Genomic DNA, 27091 nt, shown 5'->3' on the forward strand with positions numbered 1-27091 from the left:
TCCTGAATCCATTACTCTTAATTATAATCTGGCCTACAAATGTTTAAACATGTCAGAAATTCTTTTTTGGCATATAGTTCCTTGGGACTTTTTGTATGGTTAAGGATCATTCGTATGAATTAGTAGCTGCAGGACTGGGTCCCTGTGTAAGTGACTGCACACGGAGACTCAGTAAAAGTCCTAAGAGGAGACTCTGGGAATTTCAGAAGCACAAAAATGTGAAGAAAAAGATGGAAAGACAAACTAAAACGCGGAAAGGGAGATTAAAGGATGCAAGCCCCTGAGGATTATGGGCTGACTGCCCAGTACCTCCTTTGAGACCACTGCAAGGGGCATATAGAGCATATTTGCTTGTGTGTTTCTGGAGGGAAACAAACTGTAGTATGGTGCCAATGCATGCTGGGTGAAAATTCCCATTGAGTTAAGTGGGATGCATACCATGTCCCCTAAAGTTCATCCTGACTGAAGAGAGAAATAGTGAGAAATATCTTAGTTTATCTTCCTAAGTTCTGCATCAAACTAGAGCTTGCTCGGTACTCACAGGCCCTGGCTGTCTGGGAAGACACAAGTGCTGGAAGTAAACTCAGGTCCTACTACTGTAGTACACAGCATTTCTGTTAAACCACTGTGCTGAGCTAAACGACACCATTGCCTTCTGAACACAGTGGTTTGGTTATGCACTATTCATACTCTGGGCTTGCGTACTTTACGTGTGGGTTTGGAAAAAAAAGAAAACCCTCAGCCTATCTACCAAAAGACCTTTCAGCAGTTTCTTTCCTGTAATTTCTACCACGAGGATCATTTTAATTTTTGAAACCCTGTTGCTTAAGAAAAAAACTGTATGCTAAGTATCCACAAGATAATTAAGAAACAAAAGGGATCCATTCCTAGAAAACTAACTTTTCAATGAAATGAGGGATTTAAAAAACAAAATTCATGGAACTTACCATTGCAAAACAATTATTAAGCTGTAATCATTGCCGCTTTGCAGCATGTGCAAATGTTAGATTTTGCTGTCTATGATACTTTCCCAGGACATTTCTGAGAGGAGATGACGCATCTCCAGATGTCTTCCAGGAAATTTATTTTTAAATAAATAAAGCAAAAAATAGCTAACTGGTTCCAGTCACTGCAAGGTTACAGTTACTGCTGGAATCCCCTAAGAAACTAGAAAAAGGTTACTCTTTCAATCTGGGGAATTTTGGTTGTTTTTAATTTGCTTTACACATCAGTCTTGCTGTTATTCTGAACACATGTATATGAACGGGTGGAATTCTGCTTCAGCTTACTTACTTTCTGCCTTTCAGTATTCTCTGCCTAGTATCTTACTCTACACACAGTGAAAACAGCAGACCACTCCTTCCGCCCTCCAACTCTCCCAGAAAAAGATAGAAGTATGCACTTCTGGTTTTCTTTTCCTCATCTCTGGTCAGATCAGGACACATTGCCAAATCACAGTAATCACATTATACCATGTTTTTTAAATCAAGCTATTTATTTAAGGAAAGATTGTATACTGTTACTTGAATACTAAATTCACTGCAAAACACATTTTGAGCAGATCTGAAACTATTGATAAATTATAAAAAACCTAAGTATTTTTAGTTAAAAAAATATGGAGAAAATTTTATGATGCCCTATTTTGAAAACTTCAAAATAAAATATTTTGTTTCAAAGTATGTTTTTACTTTTTATGATGTAAAAGTTCCTCTGTAATTCTAGAACTGATCAAAGTTGAAGAGCATAGATAATACCAAATCAACGCAAAACAGACATACATTTGTAATGTGATTTTAAATATGTAACTTATCCAAATCAACTTACAACTCTGCAAAAACATGAGTTCAAGATGTAGAGACATCTTGGTATCAGATAGCTGTGGATCTCAGCTCAGAGACCCACAGGTGGTTGAGACTAAACAGGGAACAGCTGGCTAGGCAGGGAGAAAGCTTAAAAGCTCCACATTTCCTACAAGTTGTCCCTTAGCAGCTGGGACCTCTTGCTGTCACCATATGGGAAATGGGGGATGTGACTGCTGAAACAGAAGCTTGAAGATGCTACCCCTGCACAGCCTACTAAGAGTTCGCTTCATCTGCCATTTTCATTAGTCAACAACAGGGGTTGTGCATCTTTGCTGTGGACTCTTGAATGCTTCTGGCTGTTCCTGCACTTACTACTTTGTTAGAAACCTGCTCCTTTACACAGCCTCACATTATGAAGTCAAATAGGTTGTACTTAATTTAGCCCTATGATTTTGGTATTCATTTGTTTTTACTTCTCTCAGACTTACCTCTGTATGTAAGAGTTGTTCACTCCCCTGTGATCCAAATCATGGCTTAGAGTTGCTATCAGCAAAGCCAGTGTCTCTAAATCAGTCAGTTTGCTCTATATGTAGACAGTAACATAACAAGTGAGTTAGCTTTGTGATGGCAATTTATTTTGCACAATGTATTTTATATCTGCTGTCTTGGTTTTACCACACAGCAGATACAGTTCTAGCCCAAGGAGGAGAAGGACATAAAATGGGATGCTGAGAATAAGGGCTATCTCTGAAGTTATGGTGAACACTAATTCTCCTATATCTCAATGCAGACATCAATGGGGACATCATCTAGCCCTATTTATACTAATGAGAAAACTGATATGAGGAAGTGGCTTGCTTATCACCTGATAGTGAAGAGAGAGTGTGAGGAGTCATTTAAAATTCTGACCCCATGACTTTTAGCTCAGCTATTCCATTACCTCAAGGGAGTTAGGCTACATTCCAGGTATAAACATTTCTTATAAAATGTCCTTAGAATAATCAGAAGGAAAAAATGACATGCTTGTCATTGATTAATGGACAAATAAGTGAACAGAATTTTAAAGCCCATGGAAAACAAAATTAACCACTATCTGACTCATTGAGTTTCTTCTGGGCCTCCAAAATGGATTAGTGGACAGGTTACGGTTTCTCTTTTGTGACTATTTTGTATCTTTAATATTGTTCAGCAGAATTAGATGGAAAATTTATTTCAATCTGTCCAGTAAGAAACAAAAGCTGGACAAAGCTACACTGTGGATGCAACGTTTCTTAATGGGACAAGAGCCACAGGCACAAGAGTCAGTTCAGGAATTTGAAGAACAGGTAGTGACAGCACTGCCACTGGGGGGCTGCACCCTCTGTACAATCAAAGCCAAATTTTCTTGAAGCAGATACACCTTCTGTAGATTTACATCTGTTTTCTAGAAGTGAAGCCTGTCCTTTGTGTAGTTAAAAAGACAAATCAGCTTGGAAATGACTGATTTTATGTTTCTGCTAGGAAGATGTGTCCCCCGTCATGTGGTTTTCCCCTCAAACTAGAGAAAAAATTAGAAAATTAATGATCAAAGCCATTCTGACTCCAGAATCAGTGTGGAGTGAATCCAGTGTAGTGAGGAATAAAGGAGTTTATGGAAATTACAGTGGAGACAGACAGGATTCCAAAACTAACAAGCAAGCTATAAGGATCATCAGATCTAGACCACACACAGAGCAAAACTATCATGTCCACCGCAGTATAGAAGGAATATGAAGACTTTTCTATTTGAGCGCCTTTTGTCTTTTGTTTGGTTGGTTGGTGTTTTTGTGAGACAAGTTTTCAGAGGAAAGGAATGCCTCTTCATTATTGATACTAGGTTTTGGTCTACAAATAGGATTTATTTATTCTCTCAGAAGTGTTTACTGAAAATTAATATAAACCAACTAATAACAATGGTCTGTAATCAAAGTAAAGAAACACATTAATACAGAATAAATAGGCACATACTCTTTTCTTCAAGAAAAAAAGTATCTAAAAACATATTTTGGAAAAGTCTTGATGTGGTATCTTTCATATTCTGGGGATCATCTAACTCTTCAGTATTTACACTAAAGATAGATTAAGTTGTTTTTTAAAAGGTGTTATATGTCTTTTAAGTGGAAGCCTGAAGCATTGTTCAAAAGCATTGAAATGAGCATTTAAATCTTGATTTCCAAAAATATTCTACTGTTTGTCTAAAGCTGTACTCAGCTCTGTTTGGACTTAAAAAGTTTCCTGTTGAATATTATAAGGAAACATCCTGAAAGAGGGTCAGTCTTTTTCTTCTCCACTTTTTTTACTTGCTTGTAGCTTAAAAATTAACTTTAAAAAAGGACATAATCATGTGTCTTATTTGAGATTTTCCCACTGTATCTACCTAATCATTTCCAGAGGATTTAACTGAAACTGGGTACATAACAAGATGACAGCAATTTCAAACCAAGCCCTTAAAGCTGTAAACCTTCAGCAAAAATATGTTGATTTCATTAGCAATGCCACCGTCTTACTGACCATGACCATCTTATTGACATGGCAATCAGAACTATGCATCATTATAAAATTTTTTTAGAAGAAAATTTTTAGAATATTCTTAATGTAGAAACAGCAAAATGTACCTGAATTTTACCAGATTTTAAAGCAGCAAACATGCACTGTGCTGTATTAAAGGCATGTCTCCAATTGTGATAAGCAACATTTTTCCGGTAGTTTTTCTTTACACTTAAAATCCATCTGCAGAGAACCTTTAAGAAACAGTATCACAGAGTTAACTGTAAATGTATTTGAAATCTATTATTTTTATGAAAACAAGTATTTCTGTAATATTCCCACTTGAAAACTCTCACAGAAAAATAGTTCCTTTTAACTTACAAAAGTTCAAATGTAACATACTTGTAACTGCCAACATAGATAAGAACATGCTTACATCCACTAGTTCAGCCTTTCATTGAGTACATAATACTTGTGTGTTTGGGGTTTTATTACTAATGGCTAAATGTTAATATCAGATGCAGTGCTGTTAATTCAGACACTGAGTTAAGTTGAGCTAAGTGGGAGAAAAAATCCTTGTTTGTAATGACATATTTGACAGAGAAAATTTTTTTTTTTTTTAGTTACAGAGCTCTCTTAAGAGCTGTTTTGATAATGAACTTGTGGCTCTTTCCTCATATCAGCTTGTCAAAAGACAAGTAGAATAGGACTTCTGAAAGGAAATAAGTATGACAGAAAGACAGGGATCACTGTATTGCTGGCTAGTATTTTTTTTTTTTGTGCAGGAAGAAAGTATGTCCTGGATGTTTTACAAAACAGTTTTACAAATTGTGGGTTGTACTTTAAAAACGTGAAAGATGTGAAGATCAGATAGTAATTCAGTGTGTACTAGAAAGGTCCCTTGGTTTAAATGAGTATGGCATACTGCTCTATGTTAAATGCTGGCCTCGGTTTGTTCAAGAAAATTTTTAGTATTTCTAGTGAAAGATTGTGTACTTACAGAAATGAAAATCTAGTATCATTCACCCACATAAATGATACCACAAAGAAAAAGCAGCGGTGTTCCCTACCTTTCCACTGTTAAAAAAGGAGTGCTAAGCTACTGCCAGTTTTCTTTAGCTCTACAATGGAAAGTTGAAAGTGTAGCTTCAAAGCTGTCAATGTTCTCTTGCTTCTGTTGAGATGTGTGATTGTGTCTACTGTCATGGTGTTGTTTTGGTTTTGCAAATTCATCATAATTGCTCCACTAGGAACTAGAAGCCCACCACTTACTGGACAGTACAAGTTCTTGGCCTTACTACAGGGATGAAAATAAGTACTGGAATATTCAAGAGATCAGACTAGGTAATACAGTACTCCTTTCAGCCCTTGAACACTACTAATTTAAACTGGCCTATAAACTGGTGATCTAGAAAATAAATACCTGTTTTCTTTTACGAATTTGTTTGCCTATTAAGTCCTCAAAATAAATCTTGCTTTTTGAAACTTTGTAAGTTTTGTTCTAAACTATATAAAGGAAAAATAAAGTATTTAAAAATGAAGGGTTTTACAAATAGAAATTGTGGTGTATTGACTGGAATATGCCTAAAAGATTTTCCTAGAGGTCTAATCTAGTCTACCTCCAGGGCTGGGAGGAAAGTAAAAATACCTGGCTAGATCGCCTGTGACAGACATATCTACAACTAGGTCTATTAGTAAAAACATTCACAGAAGTTTCCACAGACCACCTAAGTAATCTGTTTCAGTCTTTCCTATCTCCACAAACTATAAAGATGCCCCTCATCTCTCATCTAATCTTTTCAGGGGGAAAGACTAAGCTAATTACTTTTATTACCATGTACAGACATAGAGAACAGTATTATTGTCAACTCTGTAACAGTCTTTCACTTACGAAAGGTTCTGTTTTTCAATATTCTGCTTTCTGGAGAAAGAAGATTAATTCAAATTTTGCTCCATCTCCTCAATTCTTATTTGTTTAAAAATTACTTTGTATCTCTATGTGCCTCTTCAAATAATAAGCTACAATATAATTACTCCATGGGTATTTAATACCACTCTGTCAGGAAAGAACGAAATTTGCCCCTTTTTCCTACTATAGCACATTATTGACTTTTGCACGGTTTCTAATACTCGTAGCTGTGAAGTCACTGTTACCACTTCTGTTTACCATTTTTAATTTATGCATTTGACTGCTTTTGTTAAGTCTTTAAATATTTGTTCTTACTGATTTTTAAATATTGCTATATATTCTCAAACTCATTTGAATTTTAACTGAGTCCTCTACTTCCAATCCTGAAGTTTTCTAAAAGTGTACAGTCCATTAACCGAATTACTGGTTATTCAGTAGAACCAAACTAAGGACACACTCCAGTACTGCCCACTTTACATGCCTTCCTAGTTTGCTAACTACTCTTTAAAACATATTTCCATTTATATTTACTATAGACTTATTGCACTGTTCTCCTAATTTTCTAATACTTAAGTTGTCTCTTTACGTGAAACAATATTTTACAACATTCATACCTCATGTTTCATTTGGAAATTTTGCACCAGGTTGAGGTCTGTGAACATTCGTATTGTACATAGTGTTGTTTCAAAATCTGATAGCTCAAAATCACTGAAGTTGAAGTCAGTTAGGTTGAGAGATTGTGCAGATGGTACTACAGCAGCCTAGAGAAGAATAACAGAACACAAATTAGACTAGGAAAGAAAAGCATAACATAAATATTGTCTTTTTCCACAAAAAAAAGTAGAGAGATACTCAAAATTTTAACTTTTGCATTACACTGAAATCTGATAATTACTTCTCATTTATCTTTCCTTAGCCTTTCTCGTTTAACATTGCCTTATATCCTTAGATTTAACACACACTTTGCCATAGATCAAAATAATAAGGGAAGGATTAGGGAATTTGTGAATGCTCCATCCCTGGTGGTGCTCAAGGCCAGGCTGGACAAAGCCTTGGGTGGCATGGTTTAGTGAGAGGTGTCCCTATCCACAGTAAGGGGGTTGGAACTAGATGATCTTAAAGTCCTTTCCAACCCCAACTATTCTATGATTCTATGATTACCTGGTCAGTCTGTCATCTAAACCGCCAAAGGTAAATTGTAACCAAGAGTATGTATGAAACTGGGAAACTGAGAAATTAAGGCAGTGGAGTTTTACATTTTTATGGATGTGCAGAGATAAATATCTGTAACTGTTTACATTTTTCTAAAAATGGTGAGGAAAGAGATGTCAATAGAACAGAATTCCTAACAGAATCCACATTCAGCACTATGGTAGTCAGAACATGCCCACAGGCAGAGCTTTCTCTGGTCTAGAAACCTGAAAAATTAGGATTCACCTGTGATCCATAATCTTTAAAAACTTTGGACCGTGTTTTTGATCTAATCTGAATACAGTCATAAACCTTCAATATGAAATGTGAAATCGTAAAGTACACAAAAAAACACAGCTCTATACTTTTACAAATCTATAGCTTTTATTATCAGAAATATCTCCATGTATTACGTGTACTACAACTTGGTTGTAATTCATTGACTTTCAACGTACAGATGTTAAGGTTGCTAACAAAGTAAATGGTAAGTCTTACACTATAGAACACAACTTACTATCTTTTTCTTTTCATTAAAATAAAAGGTAGAGTTGTCAGTGCTACTTCTTTACAGTTGTTTCACCTCAATGTGAGTGTAGTTTAAAAGAAGGTCAGATGAAACTGAAATGGTGAAAAAAATAAACCTATGTGTTCATCTTCTTCTTTGTAATTCTAGGGGAAAGACATTTCTCCAGCATGGGCAACTGTGTCCTGGAAGGCTGAGACACTGAAAAGGAAGCATGTTTCATAATCTGCAATATTTTTACATGTAGCATACAAATCAGCTCTCCCCATAACTACATCTACCAATCTCTCTTCCCTATAAATGTGCTGTTATCTTTTCTGGGTGTCAATATTGGAAAGTCATGAAAGATTATGAAAAAAAGAACTTGCACAGGAAAAATTTCCATCATTCTTACACATTTCTTGTACCAGTAATTTTGTGTCCCTCAGTTTGGATTCATTTGGTATTTCACCTATGAGCATGTGAAAGAACCAAGAGGCCAGTATGTTCAGTGGAAAATAAAGTGACCATTCACAAACTCTAATGACATAATTTTGAAAAACTGCAACTACAGTCTGGTATTTCATAAGGAAAGGGGCTGAAAGGGCACAGAAGAGCTCAAAGGAACATCTCATGCCTGCGTTCTGACTTCATTTACAATTTATCTTTCCCTTCCTTGATCTTCTGCCTTTGACAGCCAGAACAGTAAGTTTCATTTCAGCTGAGAACACTTCAGCATAAAAATCTGCACATTGAAATCTTAGCTGTTCTTTGAAAGAAAGAGTAGTAACAACTACAAAAAAAATCAAACTGCAAAAAAGCATAAGATGACTACTTTCATCATAGGCAACATAGTCAGAAAGTCTATATGCCATAGGAAATGTTTTCAGTAATCAAACTTGTGGAATGTGGCACCAAAGAAAGAAAATAAGTTTTCTAAAGAAAACTCAGTTGGTATACTTGTTTCTCCTGTAAATAACTGCAGCTCTTTAGCCAACCTGTATCTCTCATTGCAGTGTTTCTCTTTTATGTAATGTATTGATTCAACTCAGAAACTGATCAGTTTAAGCTTCACTGTATTTTTTATTTCTGGAAAATGTGCTTCTGCCTGTTTAAGGCTCACATCCATGCCTTTTGTTGTTCTGTTAGTTGAGCATTTCTAAAGTAATAGTAAAAAATTCAATTACCGCTGTTACCTGCAGCTCCCTTGTTTCCTCCTCAGCAGCAGAAGCATGGTATGAGAGAACCTACAGAAAGAGGAAAGTGGCCATCAGGACAAACGAAAGATCAATGTGGTGAAAAGGTATTTTTCCTAAAGCCGAATTCTCAGTTCGCAGCTGCACGGGTTTGCATTTGTCCTGGGTTTAGCAGTAGCAGTCAATTTTTTTCCTTCTTAGCAGCTGGTGCAGTGGTGTGTTTTGACTTTCAGCCTGGGAACAGAGCTGATAACATCGATGTTTTTAGTTATTGCTAAGTAATGTTTACTCTGACCAAGGACTTTCTGAGTCTCATGCTCTGTCAGGGAGGAGGGGAAGCCAGGAGGAAGCAGAGACAGGACACCTGACCCAAACTAGCCAAAGAGGTATTCCATGCCACAGCACTTCATGCTCGGGGAGGTAACTGCGGTTACCCAGAAGGGCTCGCTCTCTTCTGGGTTGGGCTCATTTCGGCGAGTGGTGTCGTATTCTCTTCCCTTGTTTATTTCCTCTATCATTATTCTTATTGGTGGTAGCAGTAGTGATTTGTGTTATACCTTAGTTACTGGACTGTTCTTATCTCAACCCGTGGGAGTTACATTCTTTCAATTCTCCTCCCCATCCCTTCAGGAGCAGGGATGGGGGCGGGGGGAAGGGAAAAAAAGGGGGTGGGAGGAGAGAGAGACTGTGTGGTTTGGTTTAAACCACGACAGTTCTTTTTGGCACCCAGCGTGGGGCTCGAGGGGTTGAGGTAACAACAGATCTGACCAGATTTGTAGTCACTCATCACAATCCTGATTTATCAAAGTTGTTTCTCTTGATCACACAGTTTCAGTATATCGTACCTTACTTAGAGCCGGTATTTGCTGTGTTAGTGTTTTTCAAGTGTCGGGCTTGGGCTAAGGTTCTTGTCTTATTGTACTTTATGATAATGACTTGTAATACAATAGAAGCATTGATCTGGCATATGTTCCCAGTGTGGTTACCACCTTTATACTTTGGGAGGTATATAATAAAAGTGCTTAGCAATTACGCATCATTTTCTCCTTCTTGGGTGGTCAGCCTGTGAAGGAGACATTGTTTCATCCTCCCAGTCCCGTCTCCCCCCCGAAAGTTTACAGCATCATTTGAGAGTTTTGAAGTTTTTGAATGGCCTTTTAATACTGTTGAGACCTGTTTGCTGATTGTGATGGTGTTGTCGTTTAAAACCAAGCCGCACAGCTCATGCACTCACTCCCCCCCTTGCTCCCCCAACTCCTGGAGAGTTAGGAAGGAGAATCCAAAGAATGTAGCTCCCATGGGTTGAGATAAGAACACTTTAATAACTAAGGTATAACACAAATCACTACGGCTACTACCAATAATATTAATAATAATGATAAAGGAAATAACAAGTGAAGAGAATATGACACCACCGACCGTTAACTCACCCCACCCTGTGCGACCGAGCACCGACCGATGCCTCCTCCAACCCCCCAGAACCCTAACGCTTCCAGGTAACTCTCGGTTACATCCTGGGCATGACGTGCTATGGTATGGAATACCTCTTTGGCTAGTTTGGGTCAGGTGTCCTGTCTCTGCTTCCTCCCAGCCTCCCCTCCTCCCTGGCAGCGCATGAGGCTCAGAAAGTCCTTGGACAAAGCAAACATTTGAGCAGTAACTCAAAACATAGGTGCTATCAGCAACCGTTCCCAGCCTGAAAGTCAAAACACAGCTACCAAGAAGGAAAAAAATGACTGCTACTGCTGAGCCCAGGACAGATGGGGATCACTATACGTTGGCATGCATACGGAGTGTGTTTTGCCCACAGCCATTTTGTCTGATTTCAAGAGTTAAGCAGAGTTAGGTTTGTGTGCTTGTTTGGGGTTAAACAACGATATAGGAGGACCAAGAGATTTTCCCCGAGGCTGGACAGCCATGAGTGGCAGGGTGTGTGGGAGAGTATGGGCAAGTATCTAGGTCAGTGGGCCCCTCCAGTGCTTTGGAATTTCACCACCGAACAAGTGCAAAATCTGGAAAAATTAGTAAAACACATAATGAGGTGTGTTGTCATTCTGGCCATACCAGAGACGGACAAATCATGGCAATATGCTGGGGCTTGGCCTATGCTTACAGGGCCTTGTTCAACACTATCCAGCACCTTCAAAGGGAAAAAAATATCCCTGGATCTGAGGGCAAAGCAACAGTCAGCACAGCTACCCCAGCTCCAAGCAGAGCAGCTACACCACCCCCAGCAACAAGTACAGTCACTACCCAAACTTTGGCTGCAATGGACAGCACAGCTACCCCAGCAACAAGTATGGCAGCTACTCAAACTTCTACTGCAACAGACAGCGCAGCTACCCCAGCTCCAAGCAGAGCAGCTACACCACCCCCAGCGACAAGTACAGTCGCTACTCAAACCACAGTGATAATCACTGCAGGTAAGCCAGAGGACCAATTTGTACCAATATCAGTTGCCCCTGTATGCGAGACAAAAAGCAAAAAAGAACAAGAAGGGTGAAGCAAGATGAAGAAACAATGTATTCACCACCTGGTCCAGCATTTAATCAGGAGTCATCATTACATGACGAAGAAGAAGAGGTGACTTCTCGACCTCGGACCTCAACTGAGCTACGGAATATGCGAAAAGATTTTACCCGTCAACCAGAGGAGCACATCATCACCTGGTCACTCCGATGCTGAGATAATGGGGCCGATGGTCATGAACTAGAAGGTACAGAAGCCAAGCAGCTGAGATCACTTGCTAGAGAAGGGGGAATTGACAAAGCAATTGCAAGAGAGAAAAAGTCCCTCAGTCTTTGGAGGCAGCTTTTGGCAGCTGTGAAATAAAGGTTTCCATACAAAGACGATGTTATGAGTCATTTGGCCAAGTGGACTACTTTAGACAAAGGCATCCAGTCTCTGAGGGTATCAGCCATTGCAGAGATGATCTATCACATCAAGCCGAATAATAGGGATATACCCATAGACCCAGATGAAATCGAATGTACACGAGCCATGTGGTGAAAACTTACACCATCATCATATGCCCATTCATTGGCAACAGTAACCTGGAATGACATAGTACCACTAACAGTGGATGAAATGATTCATAAACCCCGAGAGTTCGAAGACAATCTCACCTCTTCCATCATCTCAGCTGTGGAAAAACTGTCCCAGGATCTCAAAACAATTGAGGGACTATCTATCTGATTTATCCAGCCCCTCACGTGTACCAACACACTTCTCAGCTATTAACAAAAGGCGTCCTACTGCTCGAGAGAGAAGATATAGAAGGTATTTGCCTGTACACCAATGCATCCAGCATGGGAAATAAACAGGAGGAGTTAGTAATCTGTGTGCAGTCTAAAGGTTGTGATCTAGTGGTAATTACAGAGACATGGTGGGACAGCTCACATGACTGGAATGTGGTCATGGATGGCTATGTCCTTTTTAGGAAAGATAGTTCAGCAAAGCGAGGTGGTGGAGTTGCTCTTTATGTGAGAGAGCGACTAGAATATATTGAGTTCTGTCTAGGGGCAGATGAGGAGAAAGTGGAATGTCTGTGGGTATGAATTATGGGACAGACTGGCACGGGTGATACAGCTGTGGGAGTCTATTGTGGGAGTCATCCTGGTCAGGATGAAGGAGTTGATGAGGCTTTCTACAGGCAACTGGAAGTAGCCTCGCTACTACATGCCTTAGTCCTCATGGGGGATTTTAACTACCATGATATTTGCTGGAAGACTCACACAGCCAATCATTCACAGTCTAGGAGGTTCCTCCAGTGCATTGATGATAACTTCTTAATGCAAATGGTGGACAAACCAACTAGGAGAGGAGCGCTGCTAGATTTAGTACTCAGCAACAAGGGGGGTCTGGTTGAAGTGGTGATGGTCAATGGCAGCCTTGGCTGCAGTGACCATGAGATGGTGGAGTTTAGGATCTTGTGTGGGAGGAATAGAATACCTAGCAAGGCCACAGTTCTGGATTTCCGAAGGGCCAACTTTGGCCTGTTCAATCAACTGCTAAGGGAAGTCCCATGGGAAAGGGTACTAGGCGGTAAAGGGGCTCATGATACTTGGTCAGCATTCAAGGACCACTTCTTCCAAGCTCAGGATCAGAGCATCCCAATGAGCAGGAAATCAAGTAAGGGATCTAGGAGACCAGCGTAGTTAAACAAGGAGCTGCTGGGCAAACTCAAGTGGAAAAGGAGAATCTATGGATTATGGAAAGAGGGTCTGGTCACTTGGGAGGAATATAGGACAGTTGTTAGAGGATGTAGGGAGGCAATTAGGACAGCTAAGGCCTCTTTGGAACTTAATCTTGCTAGTCGGGTTAAGGACAATAGAGAGGGCTTCTTCAAATAATAGCAAATAAAACTAACACAAGAGGCAATATAGGCCCACTGTTGAATGAGGTGGGTGCCCTGGAGACAGAGGATATAAAGAAGGCAGAGGTGCTCAATGCTTTCTTTGCCTCTGTCTTTACTCCTGCAGACTCTCCCCGGGGAGCCCAGATTCCTATAGCCCCATAAGGAGTCAGGACAAAGGAGGAGTTTGCTTTGGTAGATGAGGATTGGGTTAGGAATCAGCTATGCAATCTGGACATCTATAAATCGATGGGTCTGGATGGAATGCACCCACGGATGCTGAGGGAGCTGGCGGAGGTCATTGCTAGGCCACTCTCCATCATCTTTGGTAAATCATGGGAAACGGGAGAGGTGCTTGAGGATTAGAAGATGCAAATGTCACACCAGTCTATAAGAATGGCAAGAAGGAGGACCCGGGTAATTATAGACCGGTCAGCCTAACCTCCATCCCTGGAAAGGTGATGGAACAACTTATTCTTGACTCCATCTCTAGGCATATCAAGGATAAGGGGGTTATTAAGAACAGCCAACATGGTTTTATGAGGGGGAAGTCATGTTTGACCAACCTTATAGCCTTCTATGAGGAAGTGACTAGGTGGAGGGATGATGGTAGAGTGGTAGATGTGGTTTTTCTTGATTTCAGTAAGGCATTTGATACTGTCTCCCACAGCATTCTCATAGATAAGCTAAGGAGGTGTGGGCTTGATGATCAGGTAGTAAGGTGGATCAAGAACTGGTTGAAAGGAAGAAGGCAGAGAGTTGTGGTCAATGGGGCAGAATCTAGCTGGAGGTCTGTGAGTAGTGGAGTCCTTCAGGGGTCGGTGCTGGCACCAGTGCTGTTTAATATTTTCATCAATGATCTGGATGAGGGAACTGAGTGTACCCTCAGCAAGTTCGCTGATGACACTAAATTGGGAGGAGTGGCTGACACACCAGAAAGCTGTGTTGCCATTCAGTGAGACCTGGACAGGCTGGAGAGTTGGGCAGGGAGAAACTTGATGAAATACAACAAGGGCAAGTGTAGAGTCTTGCATCTGGGGAAGAACAACCCCATGTACCAGTACAGGTTGGGGGTTGACCTGCTGGAAAGTAGTGAAGGGGAAAGGGACCTGGGGGTCCTGGTGGATAGGAGGATGACCATGAGCCAGCAATGTGCCCTTGTGGCCAAGAAGGCCAATGGCATCCTAGGGTGCATTAGAAAGGGTGTGGTTAGTAGGGCAAGAGAGGTTCTCCTCCCCCTCTACTCTGCCTTGGTGAGGCCGCATCTGGAATATTGTGTCCAGTGCTGGGCCCCTCAGTTCAAGAAGGACAGGGAATTGCTTGAAAGAGTCCAGCACAGAGCCACAAAGATGATGAAGGGAGTGGAACACCTCCCTTATGAGGAGATGCTGAGGGAGCTGGGTCTCTTTAGCTTGGAGGAGACTGAGGGGTGACCTCATCAGTGTTTACAAATATGTAAAGGGTGGGTGTCAGGATGATGGAGCTAGGCTTTTTTCAGTGATATCCACTGGTAGGACAAGGGACAATGGGTGTAAACTGGAGCACAGAAGGTTCCACGTTAACATCAGGAAGAACTTCTTTACTGTAAGAGTGACAGAGCACTGGAACAGGTTGCCCAGGGAGGTTGTGGAGTCTCCTACGTTGGAGATATTCAAGTCCCGCCTGGACAAGTTCCTGAGTGATGTACTCTAGGTTACCCTGCTCTTGCAGGGGGGTGGACTAGATGATCTTTTGAGGTCCCTTCCAACCCTTGGGATTCTGTGATTCTGTATACACCACACGCCACCCTATGGTTTTACCTGCGGGATCACGGAGAAGACATGATGAAGTGGGATGGAAAACCTACTTCAGCCTTGGGGGAACGTGTGGGTGAATTGAAGAGGGGAGCAAGGGCCAAGACTGATCGTCCCATGAGAGCTGCAGCTTCAGTCTCTGGTGAGCAGGTTCCCAGATGGAGCTGAAGAGCTGATTTTACTCCAGCTCCTGTGATAAAGAATAATCCCTTTCAACATGACTTAGGTGTCTGATGTTGTGATGACTATTAGAGGGGCCCTGCCTCCAGCCAGGTGGAGGTAGGGGACAATCGGATTTACTGGACTGTGTGGATCAGAGGGCCTGGCACATCAGTCGCACAGAAGTATAAGGCTCTAGTAGATACCGGTGCACAGTGTACCCTGATGCCATCAAACTGTCAAGGGGTGGAACCCGTCTATATTCTGGAGTGACAGGAGGATCCCAACAGTTGACTCTACTGGAGGCTGAAATCAGCCTGACTGGGAGGAAATGGCAAAAGCACCCCATTGTGACTGGCCCAGAGGCTCCATGCATCCTCAGCATAGACTGCCGCAGGAGAGAGTACTTCAAAGACCCAAAAGGATACCGATGGGCTTTTGATATTGCTGCTTTGGAGACATAGGAAATTGAGCAGCTGTCCACCTTGCCTGGTCTCTCAGAGGATCCTTCTGTTGTGGGGTTGCTGAAAGTCAAAGAACAACAAGTGCCAATTGCGACCACAACAGTGCACCAGCGGCAATATCGCACTGAGACTCTCTGATTCCCATTCATAGGCTGATCCGTAGACTGGAGAGTCAGGGAGTGATCAGCAGGACCCACTCACCCTTTAATAGCCTCATATGGCCAGTGCAAAATTCTAACAGAGAGTGGAGACCAAGAGTAGACTATCATAGCCTGAATGAAGTCACACGACCACTGAGTGTGGCCGTACCAGAAATGCTAGAACTCCAGTATGAACTGGAGTCAAAGGCGGCCAAGTGGTATGCCAAGATTGGTACTGCCAATGCATTTTTCTCAATTCCTTTGTCGGCAGAGTGCAGGCCACAGTTCGCTTTTATTTGGAGGGGCATCCAGTACATGTAGAACTGACTGCCCCAAGGGTGGAAACACAGCCCTGCCATCTGCCATGGACTGATCCAGACTGCACTGGAACAGGGGCAAGCTCCAGAACACCTGCAATACATTGATGACATTATTGTGTGGGGTGATACAGTAGAAGAAGTTTTTGAGGAAGGAAGGAAAATAATCCAAATCCTGCTGAAAGCCAGTTTTGCCATAAAACGGAGTAAAGTCAAGGGACCTGCATAGGAGATTCAATTTTTTTGAATAAAATTTCAAGATGGACATCCCCAGATCCCCACAGATGTGATCAACAAGATAACAGCAATATCTCCACCAACTAGTAAGAAAGAAACACAAGCATTTTTGGGTGTTGTGGGGTTCTGGAGAATGCACATCCCAAATTAGTTTGACTGTAAGCCCTCTCTATCATGTGACCTGGAGGAAGAATGATTTTAAATGGGGCCCTGAGCAACAACAAGCCTTTGAGCAAATTAAACGCGAGATAGTTCAGGCTGTGGCCCTTGGACCAGTCCGGACCGGGCCAGATGTGAAAAATGTACTGTACACCGCAGCTGGGGAGAATGGTCCTACCTGGAGCCTCTGTCAGAAAGCTCCAAGGGAGAGTCGAGATCGACCCCTCGGCTTTTGGAGTCGGGAATATAGAGGACCTGAGGGCAGCCATTCCACAGCTGAAAGAGCTACTGGCAGCCTATGAAGGCTTCAGAAGCTTCTTCTTCTGAGCTGCTTCAGAAGTGATTGGCACTGAAACACAGCTACTCCTGGCACCCCTGTTGCCCGTGCTGGGCAGGGTCTCTTCTACACATCATGCAACTAATACTACATCAAGTAAATGGGCTGCACTAATTACACAACAAGCTTGAATAGGAAATCCCAGTTGTCCAGGCATTCTAGAAGTCATCATGGACTGGCCAGAGGGCAAAGCTTTTGGAATGTCACCAGAGGAGGAGGTGATGCGTGCCGAAGAGGCACCACCATATAATAAATTGTCAGAAAGTGAAAAGCAATATGCCTTGCTTACTGATGGGTCCTGCTGTATTGTGGGAAAGCATCGGAGATGGAAGGCCGCTCTATGGAGTCTTCAATGACAAGTTGCAGAAACTGCTGAAGGAGAGGGTGAATCGAGTCAGTCTGCTGAGGTGAAGGCCATCCAGCTGGCCTTGGACATTGCTGAATGAGAAAAGTGGCCAGTCCTTTATCTCTATGCTGACTCATGGATGGTGGCAAATGCCCTGTGGGGGTGGTTGCAGCAATGGAAGCAGAGCAACTGGCAACGCAGAGGTAAACCCATCTGGGCTGCTGCACTGTGGCAAGATATTGCTGCCAGGGTGCAGAAGCTGGTGGTGAAGGTACACCACGTAGATGCCCATGTACCCAAAAATCGGGCCACTGAGGAACACCAGAACAACCAGCAAGTGGATAAAGCTGCTAAGATTGAAGTGGCTCAGATGGACTTAGATTGGCAACAGAAGGGTGAATTATTTTTGGCCTGGTGGGCCCATGACACTTCAGGCCATCAGGGCAGAAATGCAACATACAGATGGGCCCATGATCAAGGGGTGGACTTAACAATGGACACTATCGCCCAGGTTATTCATGAGTGTGAAACATGTGCTGCAATTAAACAAACCAAGCGGTTAAATCCTCTTTGGTATGGAGGACAATGGCTGAAGTATAAATATGGGGAGGCCTGGCAGACTGACTCTATCACACTCACACCAACCTGCAAAGGCAAGCGCCATGTGCTTACCATGGTGGAAGCAACCACCGGGTGGCTGGAAACATATGCTGTGCCCCATGCCACTGCCTGGAACACTATCCTGGGCCTTGAAAAACAGATTTTGTGGCGACATGGCACCCCAGAGAGAATTGAGTCAGATGATGGGACTCATTTCCAGAACAACCTCATAGATACTTGGGCCAAAGAACATGGCATTGAGTGGGTATATCACATCCCCTACCATGCACCAGCCTCTGGGAAAATTGAACAGTACAATGAGCTGTTAAAAACTACACTGAGAAAAATGGGTGAGGGAACTTTCAAACATTGGGATACACATTTACCAAAGGCCACCTGGTTGGTCAACACCAGAGGATCTGCCAACAGGGCTGGCCCAGCCCAGTCAGAACTTTTACATACTGTAGAGGGGTACAAAGTTCCTGTGATGCACATGAAGAATTTGCTGGGGAAGACAGTCTGGGTTATTCCTGCTTCAGGTAAAGGCAAACCCACTCGTGGGATTGCTTTTGCTGAGGGACCCGGATATCCTTGGTGGGTAATGTGGGAAGATGGGGAAGTTCAGTGTATATCTCAAGGGGGATTTGATTTTAAGGGAAAATAGCCAATGAACTTAATTGTATGCTATTGCCTGCTGCATAATATTTTTACAGCCCACCAGCTAGATGCCTTCGGGTCACCAGTGACTGGCCCTGACTTGCCTCCAACATTAATCCCAACAAAGAATGAACCTTGATAGAACTGGATGAGTTCTGCAGTAAAGAAATGATCAGCAAGTAATGATCCAACACTGCACACAGCCTCTCCTGCTCCGAAAGACTGTTACAAGGGATGGAACCTGACATCATGGACTCAGCAGCATTACAGGGATTGGTCCATGCACTAAGAAATGATCTCTTTCTCTCTGTCTGTGTATGCAGATGTATATATATATGTAAAAGCAATGGTATATTGGAAATGTGGGATCTGAGCCTGACGTGAATGGTATGGAATAAGGGGTGGATACTGTCCTAGTTGTAGCAGTAGCAGTCAATTTTTTTCCTTCTTAGCAGCTGGTGCAGTGGTGTGTTTTGACTTTCAGCCTGGGAACAGAGCTGATAACATCGATGTTTTTAGTTATTGCTAAGTAATGTTTACTCTGACCAAGGACTTTCTGAGTCTCATGCTCTGTCAGGGAGGAGGGGAAGCCAGGAGGAAGCAGAGACAGGACACCTGACCCAAACTAGCCAAAGAGGTATTCCATGCCACAGCACTTCATGCTCGGGGAGGTAACTGCGGTTACCCAGAAGGGCTCGCTCTCTTCTGGGTTGGGCTCATTTCGGCGAGTGGTGTCGTATTCTCTTCCCTTGTTTATTTCCTCTATCATTATTCTTATTGGTGGTAGCAGTAGTGATTTGTGTTATACCTTAGTTACTGGACTGTTCTTATCTCAACCCGTGGGAGTTACATTCTTTCGATTCTCCTCCCCATCCCTTCAGGAGCAGGGAGGAGGGAGGGAAGGGGAGAAAGGGGGGGGGGTGGGGGGGTGGGAGGAGAGAGAGACTGTGTGGCTTGGTTTAAACCATGACAGCATTGCATTGCATTGCACTGCATTTGCTGATGAAATTTAGTTTCCATATAGGGCTCATGCTGGTTTTAAGGGAGCTCCCGGGAAGCATATGAGGAGATACCTGTAGCTTTCAAAAATCTTGCACAGCACAGAGTCTTCTTAAGATAATTAGTTTCTATAAAAGAGGAAAGAACTCTGATTTTTTCTTTGGAAAGTTTTTGTGCCCCACTTTCAAAGACAAATAATACATGAAACATCTATAAATATGAGCTTGACATTGTTGCCATAGTAATCCTTTCAGGAGTTTCTTCAGACACAAAAGAAAGTTTTGCCCTAACTGAAATTTGACAAAAAAAAAACCTGAAAGACAGAATATTTGGTTTAAATTAACAAAATAAGCTTGTATCTTTTTAGCTGTTGAGAATCAAGAACATGAAAATTTTATGGAGTTTTTTTATCAACTAGAGACTGACATTTTATGAAAAGAAGCCATCTTATATACCAACCTATAACCTGTCTGGACTTTCTATGTTACCTATAAAGTGTTAGAGTAGGAGAATTGCTGATTTGCCATGTAAACAAACAACTCTTTTTTTTTAAGCACTAAAATGGTTTTGACAATAATTTTACCATCTTTTTATTTAACATTGCTTAATACAGTTCTATTTGAGAGTTTTAACATTTCTTGTAAAGGCCACAATGTACATAGTCCCCATTTAGGAATTCTGTAAACACTCTGTTTACATAATGAATGTTAGCGGTTCCAAAGTCTACAAATTTTGGACTTTCAGCTTCAAGTTATCACCTCGAAGTAATTCAGCTTCTCAGACTGAAGCCCTCTTTAGCTGTTAAACTTAGCAGTAACCATTTCAAGGGCTGGGATCAAATGACATTCTTCTTGATATGGTCTGATGGAGTCTGAGGAAATTACTGAAAACCTGCTATAATGCCGCTTTTACTTCACAAACTGGTTTGTCTAAAGGACTGAGCCAAAATCATCACAGAAAACCTCAGACAAGAAAAGGAAGCCCCTAATCCACCAAACTGTTTCCTCTTCCTACGCAACAGAACAAAGCCACTATTTTGCCAATGTGTAGCCTCATGTAGAGGAAAAGATGCATTCAACTCACCACAAAATCACATGAGTAATGTTAAAATACAATACCAAGTTAAGTAGTCTGCTGGCAGATAGAGAAACAAGCAGGAAAAGTTCCTGTGCAACTCAACAGGCCAAATGCTGTTCTTGTAGGGCAGAACAATTTCTGATCAGAATCCATGCAAACAGCTGCACTTCTGTGTAGAAGAGAGAGGATCTCGGAGGAACTTAGGATCCATTTCAGCTAATGATAGAGAACACCTAGATTTTAAGCTCACCTCTAATGTCACCATTTGTTTGGCCATGGCTCTTTCTACAGCTTCATACATCTGTGTGTTCTGGATGCCCAAGCCACAAAAGATGACAAATGCTTCTAGGAACTGTTCATCATTTCTGTTGAAAGCCTTGATTTTGCCCGAATTTTCTTCCATCTTATTCACAAGCTGGCAAACCCCTATGCCAGGATACAGAAATTAAAAGATGTAAAACAGAGAACTGACAACATATAACCTATTGTATGGAAGATCAAGAGAAAAAATGAGGCTACAACAGCTTAGCATAACAGTATAAATCAGCAATAGACATAAAGGTGACACACAGGAGTGCTATAGGATTTTCACTGGAGGTTTTTTTTAGAGTAATTTCACTGTATTACAAAGTAAATGCTAAAATGATCTATATTACTTAGTAGATTCAAAAGTATTTATTCGGATTTGTAAACCACAAATGTAGGGCTTTACAGACATGATTATCTTGCGAAGTTCCAGGGTCATTTTATTATTAATAGTATTCTAGATTGATTTAATCCCTAAAGACAATTTGTCCTTTAGAGGCTAATTAGACTTTTGTAACCATGACAAAAGAACATTTATGAAAGTCAGAAGAGTGGTACACAGAGTTTTCACTTCCTTATTTGAGTCAGTACTGGAATTTTTTTTAAATAAATGAACTAAACAGAGAATACCCAAGTTGAGGCTCAAAACTAAAGTATACTCCCTTATTCTGTGAGGATGTGATTGAATTACAGCCTGCTCCAAAGACTGCTGAGCTCACTGGAAAGCATCTTACTGAATTTGACTTGTTAGGTTCAAAGTTGTTGGTAGTTGCATCTGTTTATTTTTTATTAAGAATTTCTGGACTTTGATGTGCACATGTCACTGACAGGTAACTTCTACCAAACCTTGCTACAAATTAGATCCCTGACCCAATTTTTAAGCAGAGGGAAATTCACGTATATACCTCACTTTAGTTTTAGACAGAGGTTTTTTTAGGCAGTTTCTGCTAAGAAATCAGAGTATTAATTAAAGCAGCTGCACTGTAAGTATAAGTTGTCTTTGGCCAAAACTGCTCTGGGGGTGATCATTCTCTTTTAAGTGAGTGCAAATGTTTTCTCACTCTCATGAGTGTAAGTACTAACAGTTTCAAGTATAAAAGCAAGCATTTTCCTGGTCACATGCAAACTGTGTTTTTAGAAGAACACTGGTATTACATGTAGAAGCTTAATGTCTGTTGACAGTAGAACACTGTCTTGTTTTCAAAATACATTCTGTTTGGGAACTTATTTTAGTGTAAAAGTCACCTCTAAAGAGATCAGTAAGAATATTGTCACTGCAGCTGTAAACTGTTGTGGCAGGAGTTGTGGTAAATGAATACTGCAAACAGGATTCTGAACCTTTTTGGAATGAGATTACTATATACTTGAATAATAGTAAAAACACATAATCCCAGCAAATAAAGATTAACTAAGAGCAAGATTAACTTTTCCTAGGAAAAAGAAGCTGACTTAAAAAACTCTATAGCAAAATGTCACGAAACTCACTGTCAGATCTCTGTTTAGTACTGTTTACAACATTCTAATTATTTCCACAGCAACTGTGTTGTAATGAGCACAAGATTAGGACTCAACAGTGAATAAGTCACAAAGCCAAAAGAATTCTTAAAAGAAATGGTATTTGCACAATGTCTCTTAAAAAAAATGGGGGAACTCAGAAAATACACTATTTAGTACTTAAGACCTTTTAATCTTCAAAGAAACTCAAAAGTCTTTTATTGGGACATAGTTATAAAAAAACAGAAAAATTCTCTAAAGCTTTCACCACATACCTGAGTGTATGTGGTGAAAGTTTTAGATTTGAGAGAATGAAAAAGTTCATTTTTCTTGTCAATAAGATTTGCTCAGTTTTGCTGTGGACAGTTTTTCCTACCCCATACCCATCTGCACAGCACACTTACCAAATTCTGGTAAATGAAAAGAAAATCTAAATCTTAAAAATGAAAAAGTAGACTTATAATAATAGTCTTACATAGTATATAATATGATAACGGAACTTCTGGGTATTGTCCTAAAGACAACTTCTTAACCTTGCCCTATTACAGATCTGAACATTAGGCAGGCTGTGAAACCTTAGAAGAATTTAAGGAACATTTCCCAGTGAAAATTACTCAGAGTTGGAAACCCCACCTGAATGGGTAGCCTGATTAAAACTTTCAGTTTGAATTTCCACAGTAAATAACAGTAGAAAAAAATACATGAGGTCAGATGTGACTGTCTTACCATTACTAAAAGCATAGTGAGATATCTCTAATTAAAGTTCAACAGTTCACTCTTTGTTTTGGTCTTCTAGAGTCTGGTAGAATATTTAAACAAAGTAATAAAAGAACTAATTTAAGAAGCTGATATAAAAAGGAATTTCAGAGAACTCCATCAGGTAAAGATGATGCTTCTCTTTCTGCTTCAGGAGTTAAAAAAAAACCAACCAAACACACAAAAAAACCCCAACAAACTTAAAAAAAAACGCAAACTTGTCTTCATGGAAAAGGGACCTCATATTTACTATATACAGTGAATGATGCAGTTTTGCCACAATTCTAAAGAAAAATTATTTGAAGATCATTAAAAAATGCGTTCTTGCAGCTCTTAACATGTACTTGCCAAATGTTTTTTAAGCTGTGGAAGCTAGATTCATGCTACTATCTAGGAATCAGTATATATTATGTTCTGCTTGCTTGTGGAACCCAGGAAAGCAGGCTGATACACATTCTACTCTTAATCAGACTGGAATGTCTTGGTGATTTCCAAAAGCATCATCATCCCTATGTTTAAGGTGAACCAGAAACTCCATGCAAGACTTAAGCTTATTCCCTGACCAGATCCTCAAAACTTTTTAGGTGTTGTCTTTGACGACCCAGACTATAGCCACCTAAAAGTTTGAGGGAACTAGAGACAGCAAGACTTCTGAGTTTCCATAAGCATCTAGGCCTAAGTGCTGTCAAATTACTTCTGAAAATGCTACACCAGGAAACTATACCACTCTTTAAAACAGAAGAAAAATAGTTCTATCAAAATGAAGGAGATGCTGCAGAGATACTTACACTGGGTAGCTTTAGACACTTAAACCTATTGTCTTACTATAGGACTATTGGCTCCCAGTGTAATCCACAGATAGGAGTGAGCTCATCCAAAGGACAGTTAGTAGCACTAAAAAGGGCACAGCAGCTGACCTTCTAATGTATGAATCTTTGCAGAGCTGAGTCTCATTTGAGGAACTGTCAATATTTGTGCAGTTCAGATCACCTTTTCACATGCCACCACTGCTTTCTAAAAGCCCAGCACTACAGACAACTCAGGCCTGAAGGATTTATTTATTGATTTAGGTATTCTCTTCCTTTCACTGCCTTGTAAAAAGGTCTGCAGAAGCAATAGGGGTAACTGACTCTCTGAACAGGAAGCAATAAAAATAATTTTACTTACAGAAAGTTTTTGATTGCAAGTATAAAACCAGTGAAGTATCACAAGAGATCTGTACATACTTGGTAACTTACTAGGTAAGCAATTTACAGTCAAGGTTGCAGTCTATGTGAAAACATGATTAAAGATCTTTTTTCCTGGGTTGAGATTCCATGTTGGTGAGATTCTACAGCAGAGCACAGAAATACTTCTATGAAATGTATAAAGATACTTTTTGTAAAGATACCTACCTATCACTTTATTTTTTTTCCCATTTTTTATTGGTGTACACAGCAAACTCTTTATGTGTTGACTTACATTTTCTGGACTGTCATTCTGTTAAACAAACAAAAAATATAGTTATGATTTGAAAGACTAATATTCAAAGTGAAAAAAGTGAAAAAGCTGTAGAGCTGGGATCTACAGCTATTCTTGGCTTACATAGTCCTTCAATAGTAAACCATGTGTTCAGAGAGTTTGCACATCTTTGGCTGGACAGTATAATAAACACCGTATCTGATACAAGCTTTGGTGAGTAATAATAAAATATGATGATGATAATCTTGATTCAGTAGGAGTTTACAGTGGCTTGTGTAGTTGTGCTAACAATGTGCTAACTTTATGATAGATTCTTTCATAAGAAGGTACCACTTCCATGAAAATTACAAACCGTTCCACTCAGTGCAGCTGAAAAGAGACCAGATGGGCTTTAGGACACCTTTTTACTCTCATCAAGTGATGAGCTGTAAAAGGAATTGACCTTTCCCTTTTGCAGCTATCCCCTCACTTGCAATATGGCAATATAAGGAACAGAGAACAGATGTCATAAAACAAAAGTAACTACCTGACTTTAAGTTAACTATGCATTTTGTGGCTGTAAAATTTTCATTGACCATTTTTATTTGTTTGAGATCCTTTTATTAATCTACCAACACAATAAAAGGAGGCTTAAAATGCAAAAGAACTCTAACTCTGCTGACAAAGTGCAAGGCCTTATTTAGACACACAGCTGTTTGGATGACTCTCAATTTTACCTTAAAATGTGTTCAAAATAATCACCTCTTTCTTTATAGGTCTATACAGTATATCTGCCTGATTCTGTTTTTATTTCCCCTCCTACAGTTAAGATAACTTTGGGCCCTGTACTGCAAAGTGGTGAGCACTCAACTACTGTGTTGCTCAGTCCTTCCTAGAAACCCATTCCAGAACACCCGTGAAACCCTGCACATGGAAAATTGAAGAAATGCAGATTCCCACCATGAACCTGCCCTTTCTTTCCACTTACTGAAATAATCACACCAAACACTGACCTTTTTTCATGGTGCATCTGAGAACAGCTAGGTAGAGCTATCTGCTGATCATAACAAGTCCTCTTTCAAGTAGTACCCTCTCCCTCAGCCCCTCTAGCCAACAGGCTTAAATATAATAAGAGCAGACATCTTTCTAATTTTGGCATTGACAGGAAAATATGGAATTATGATTTTTTTTTTGTTTATGATGACTTTGAAGGCAACCTGATTGTAGTCTGAGTCTTGCCAAGTGACCTTCCCTCCTAACTCTCCGGTATCTGTGTGCTCAGTAGTATACCATATCGCAAGCTCACATTTGAAGTGTGAAACAAAAGCTCCCAAAGAAAAGAGAAGTTGTTTCGTCTTCAAAACAGCAAAGAACTTGCATCTATAACATTAATCTTTGCCAGAATAAGAATGGAAATGGAGGATAAAAGGGAAGGAACTATGGGAGTCTCCCAACAGTCACTGTAAACTACTGAGGATTACTATGAAAGCTTCCAACTTTCTTCACTTCGGTGTTTTCCATAGAACATATTGCAAGCTCTCTACATCACACTATTTATTGAGAAAATAATGTAAAGCTTTTTTAACAATGGTTGTAGGGATAAATCCTCCCCCGGCCACCTGGCCCACTATGTGGGTACTGTACTGTTTCTTCACTGATAATTAATTTTAGCAAGCAAAGGTACCTTCCTTTGTGTTTGCGTAATTCTGTGGCCATTAAATTAATAGAAATAATAAGAGGAAAACAAAAAGGTTTGAAAGGTAAACATAAAAACACATTTTCCATTTCTGAATTTAAAATCTAATCTTATTTTACGTACTGTCCAGGGAAATCTTCTGTCTTTGCAGATGTCTGGGATGTTGAGAGGCTCCATTGTATTCTTGACATACTGAGCATACATATAATTGATTTTGTTTGCATCACAGACCCTGAAGGATACAATATTATTATTATTTCCTTAGTTTGAAAATGGGTCACTTCATTATACGAAGGAGGTAATTGTAATATCTTTCCCGTATGAGGAAAGGATATAACCAACAGATATATAACAGAGTTGAGTTCAAATCCTGTATCTTAATCCAGCTGTCATCACAAAACAGCAGAGTGGATTGATTTATATGTTCCACCATTTCTTTAATATTCAACAATGTTAACACTGAACACCAAACTTAAGAAATAAACAAATTAGTACAGTTTATACAGATGAAGGATAATGAAGGAACAACTGGGTTTATATTGAAATAAACAAAACTTTTTGAAAACAAACTCCATTCAGAAATCTGACACACCTGAAAAATCAATACTGGATGAAATTCACATTTTTTTAAATGGAGTGCAGCAGGCATGTTTGT

At 40.3% G+C, this 27091-nt stretch overlaps 1 protein-coding gene and 1 long non-coding RNA gene across 5 annotated transcripts in view; one reads left to right on the forward strand and one right to left on the reverse strand.

The window, feature by feature from the left end:
* LOC115945674 (uncharacterized) overlaps positions 1-18840 on the forward strand; it is a 41940-nt gene extending 23100 nt beyond the window's left edge. The window contains exons 3-4 of one of the 2 annotated variants that reach the window (XR_004079953.2): positions 8081-9212; positions 18725-18840. This is a non-coding gene — a long non-coding RNA (uncharacterized lncRNA). The remainder of the gene's footprint in view (positions 1-8080; positions 9213-18724) is intronic. The other variant, XR_004549619.1, reaches the window with a different exon arrangement.
* The window catches only part of PDE5A (phosphodiesterase 5A), a 69956-nt gene that overhangs the window by 10687 nt on the left and 32178 nt on the right, over positions 1-27091 (reverse strand). For all 3 annotated transcript variants that reach the window (XM_005144124.4, XM_031044729.2, XM_031044730.2), the window contains exons 8-14: positions 26560-26668; positions 24695-24779; positions 20995-21170; positions 9097-9156; positions 6831-6977; positions 4436-4561; positions 2291-2385 (exon numbers count right to left, since the gene is read on the reverse strand). In XM_005144124.4, coding sequence (XP_005144181.3) covers positions 2291-2385; positions 4436-4561; positions 6831-6977; positions 9097-9156; positions 20995-21170; positions 24695-24779; positions 26560-26668 — 798 coding nt within the window. The remainder of the gene's footprint in view (positions 1-2290; positions 2386-4435; positions 4562-6830; positions 6978-9096; positions 9157-20994; positions 21171-24694; positions 24780-26559; positions 26669-27091) is intronic.

Source organism: Melopsittacus undulatus, chromosome 5 (assembly GCF_012275295.1).
Source record: "Melopsittacus undulatus isolate bMelUnd1 chromosome 5, bMelUnd1.mat.Z, whole genome shotgun sequence".
Lineage (NCBI taxonomy): Eukaryota > Metazoa > Chordata > Aves > Psittaciformes > Psittaculidae > Melopsittacus > Melopsittacus undulatus.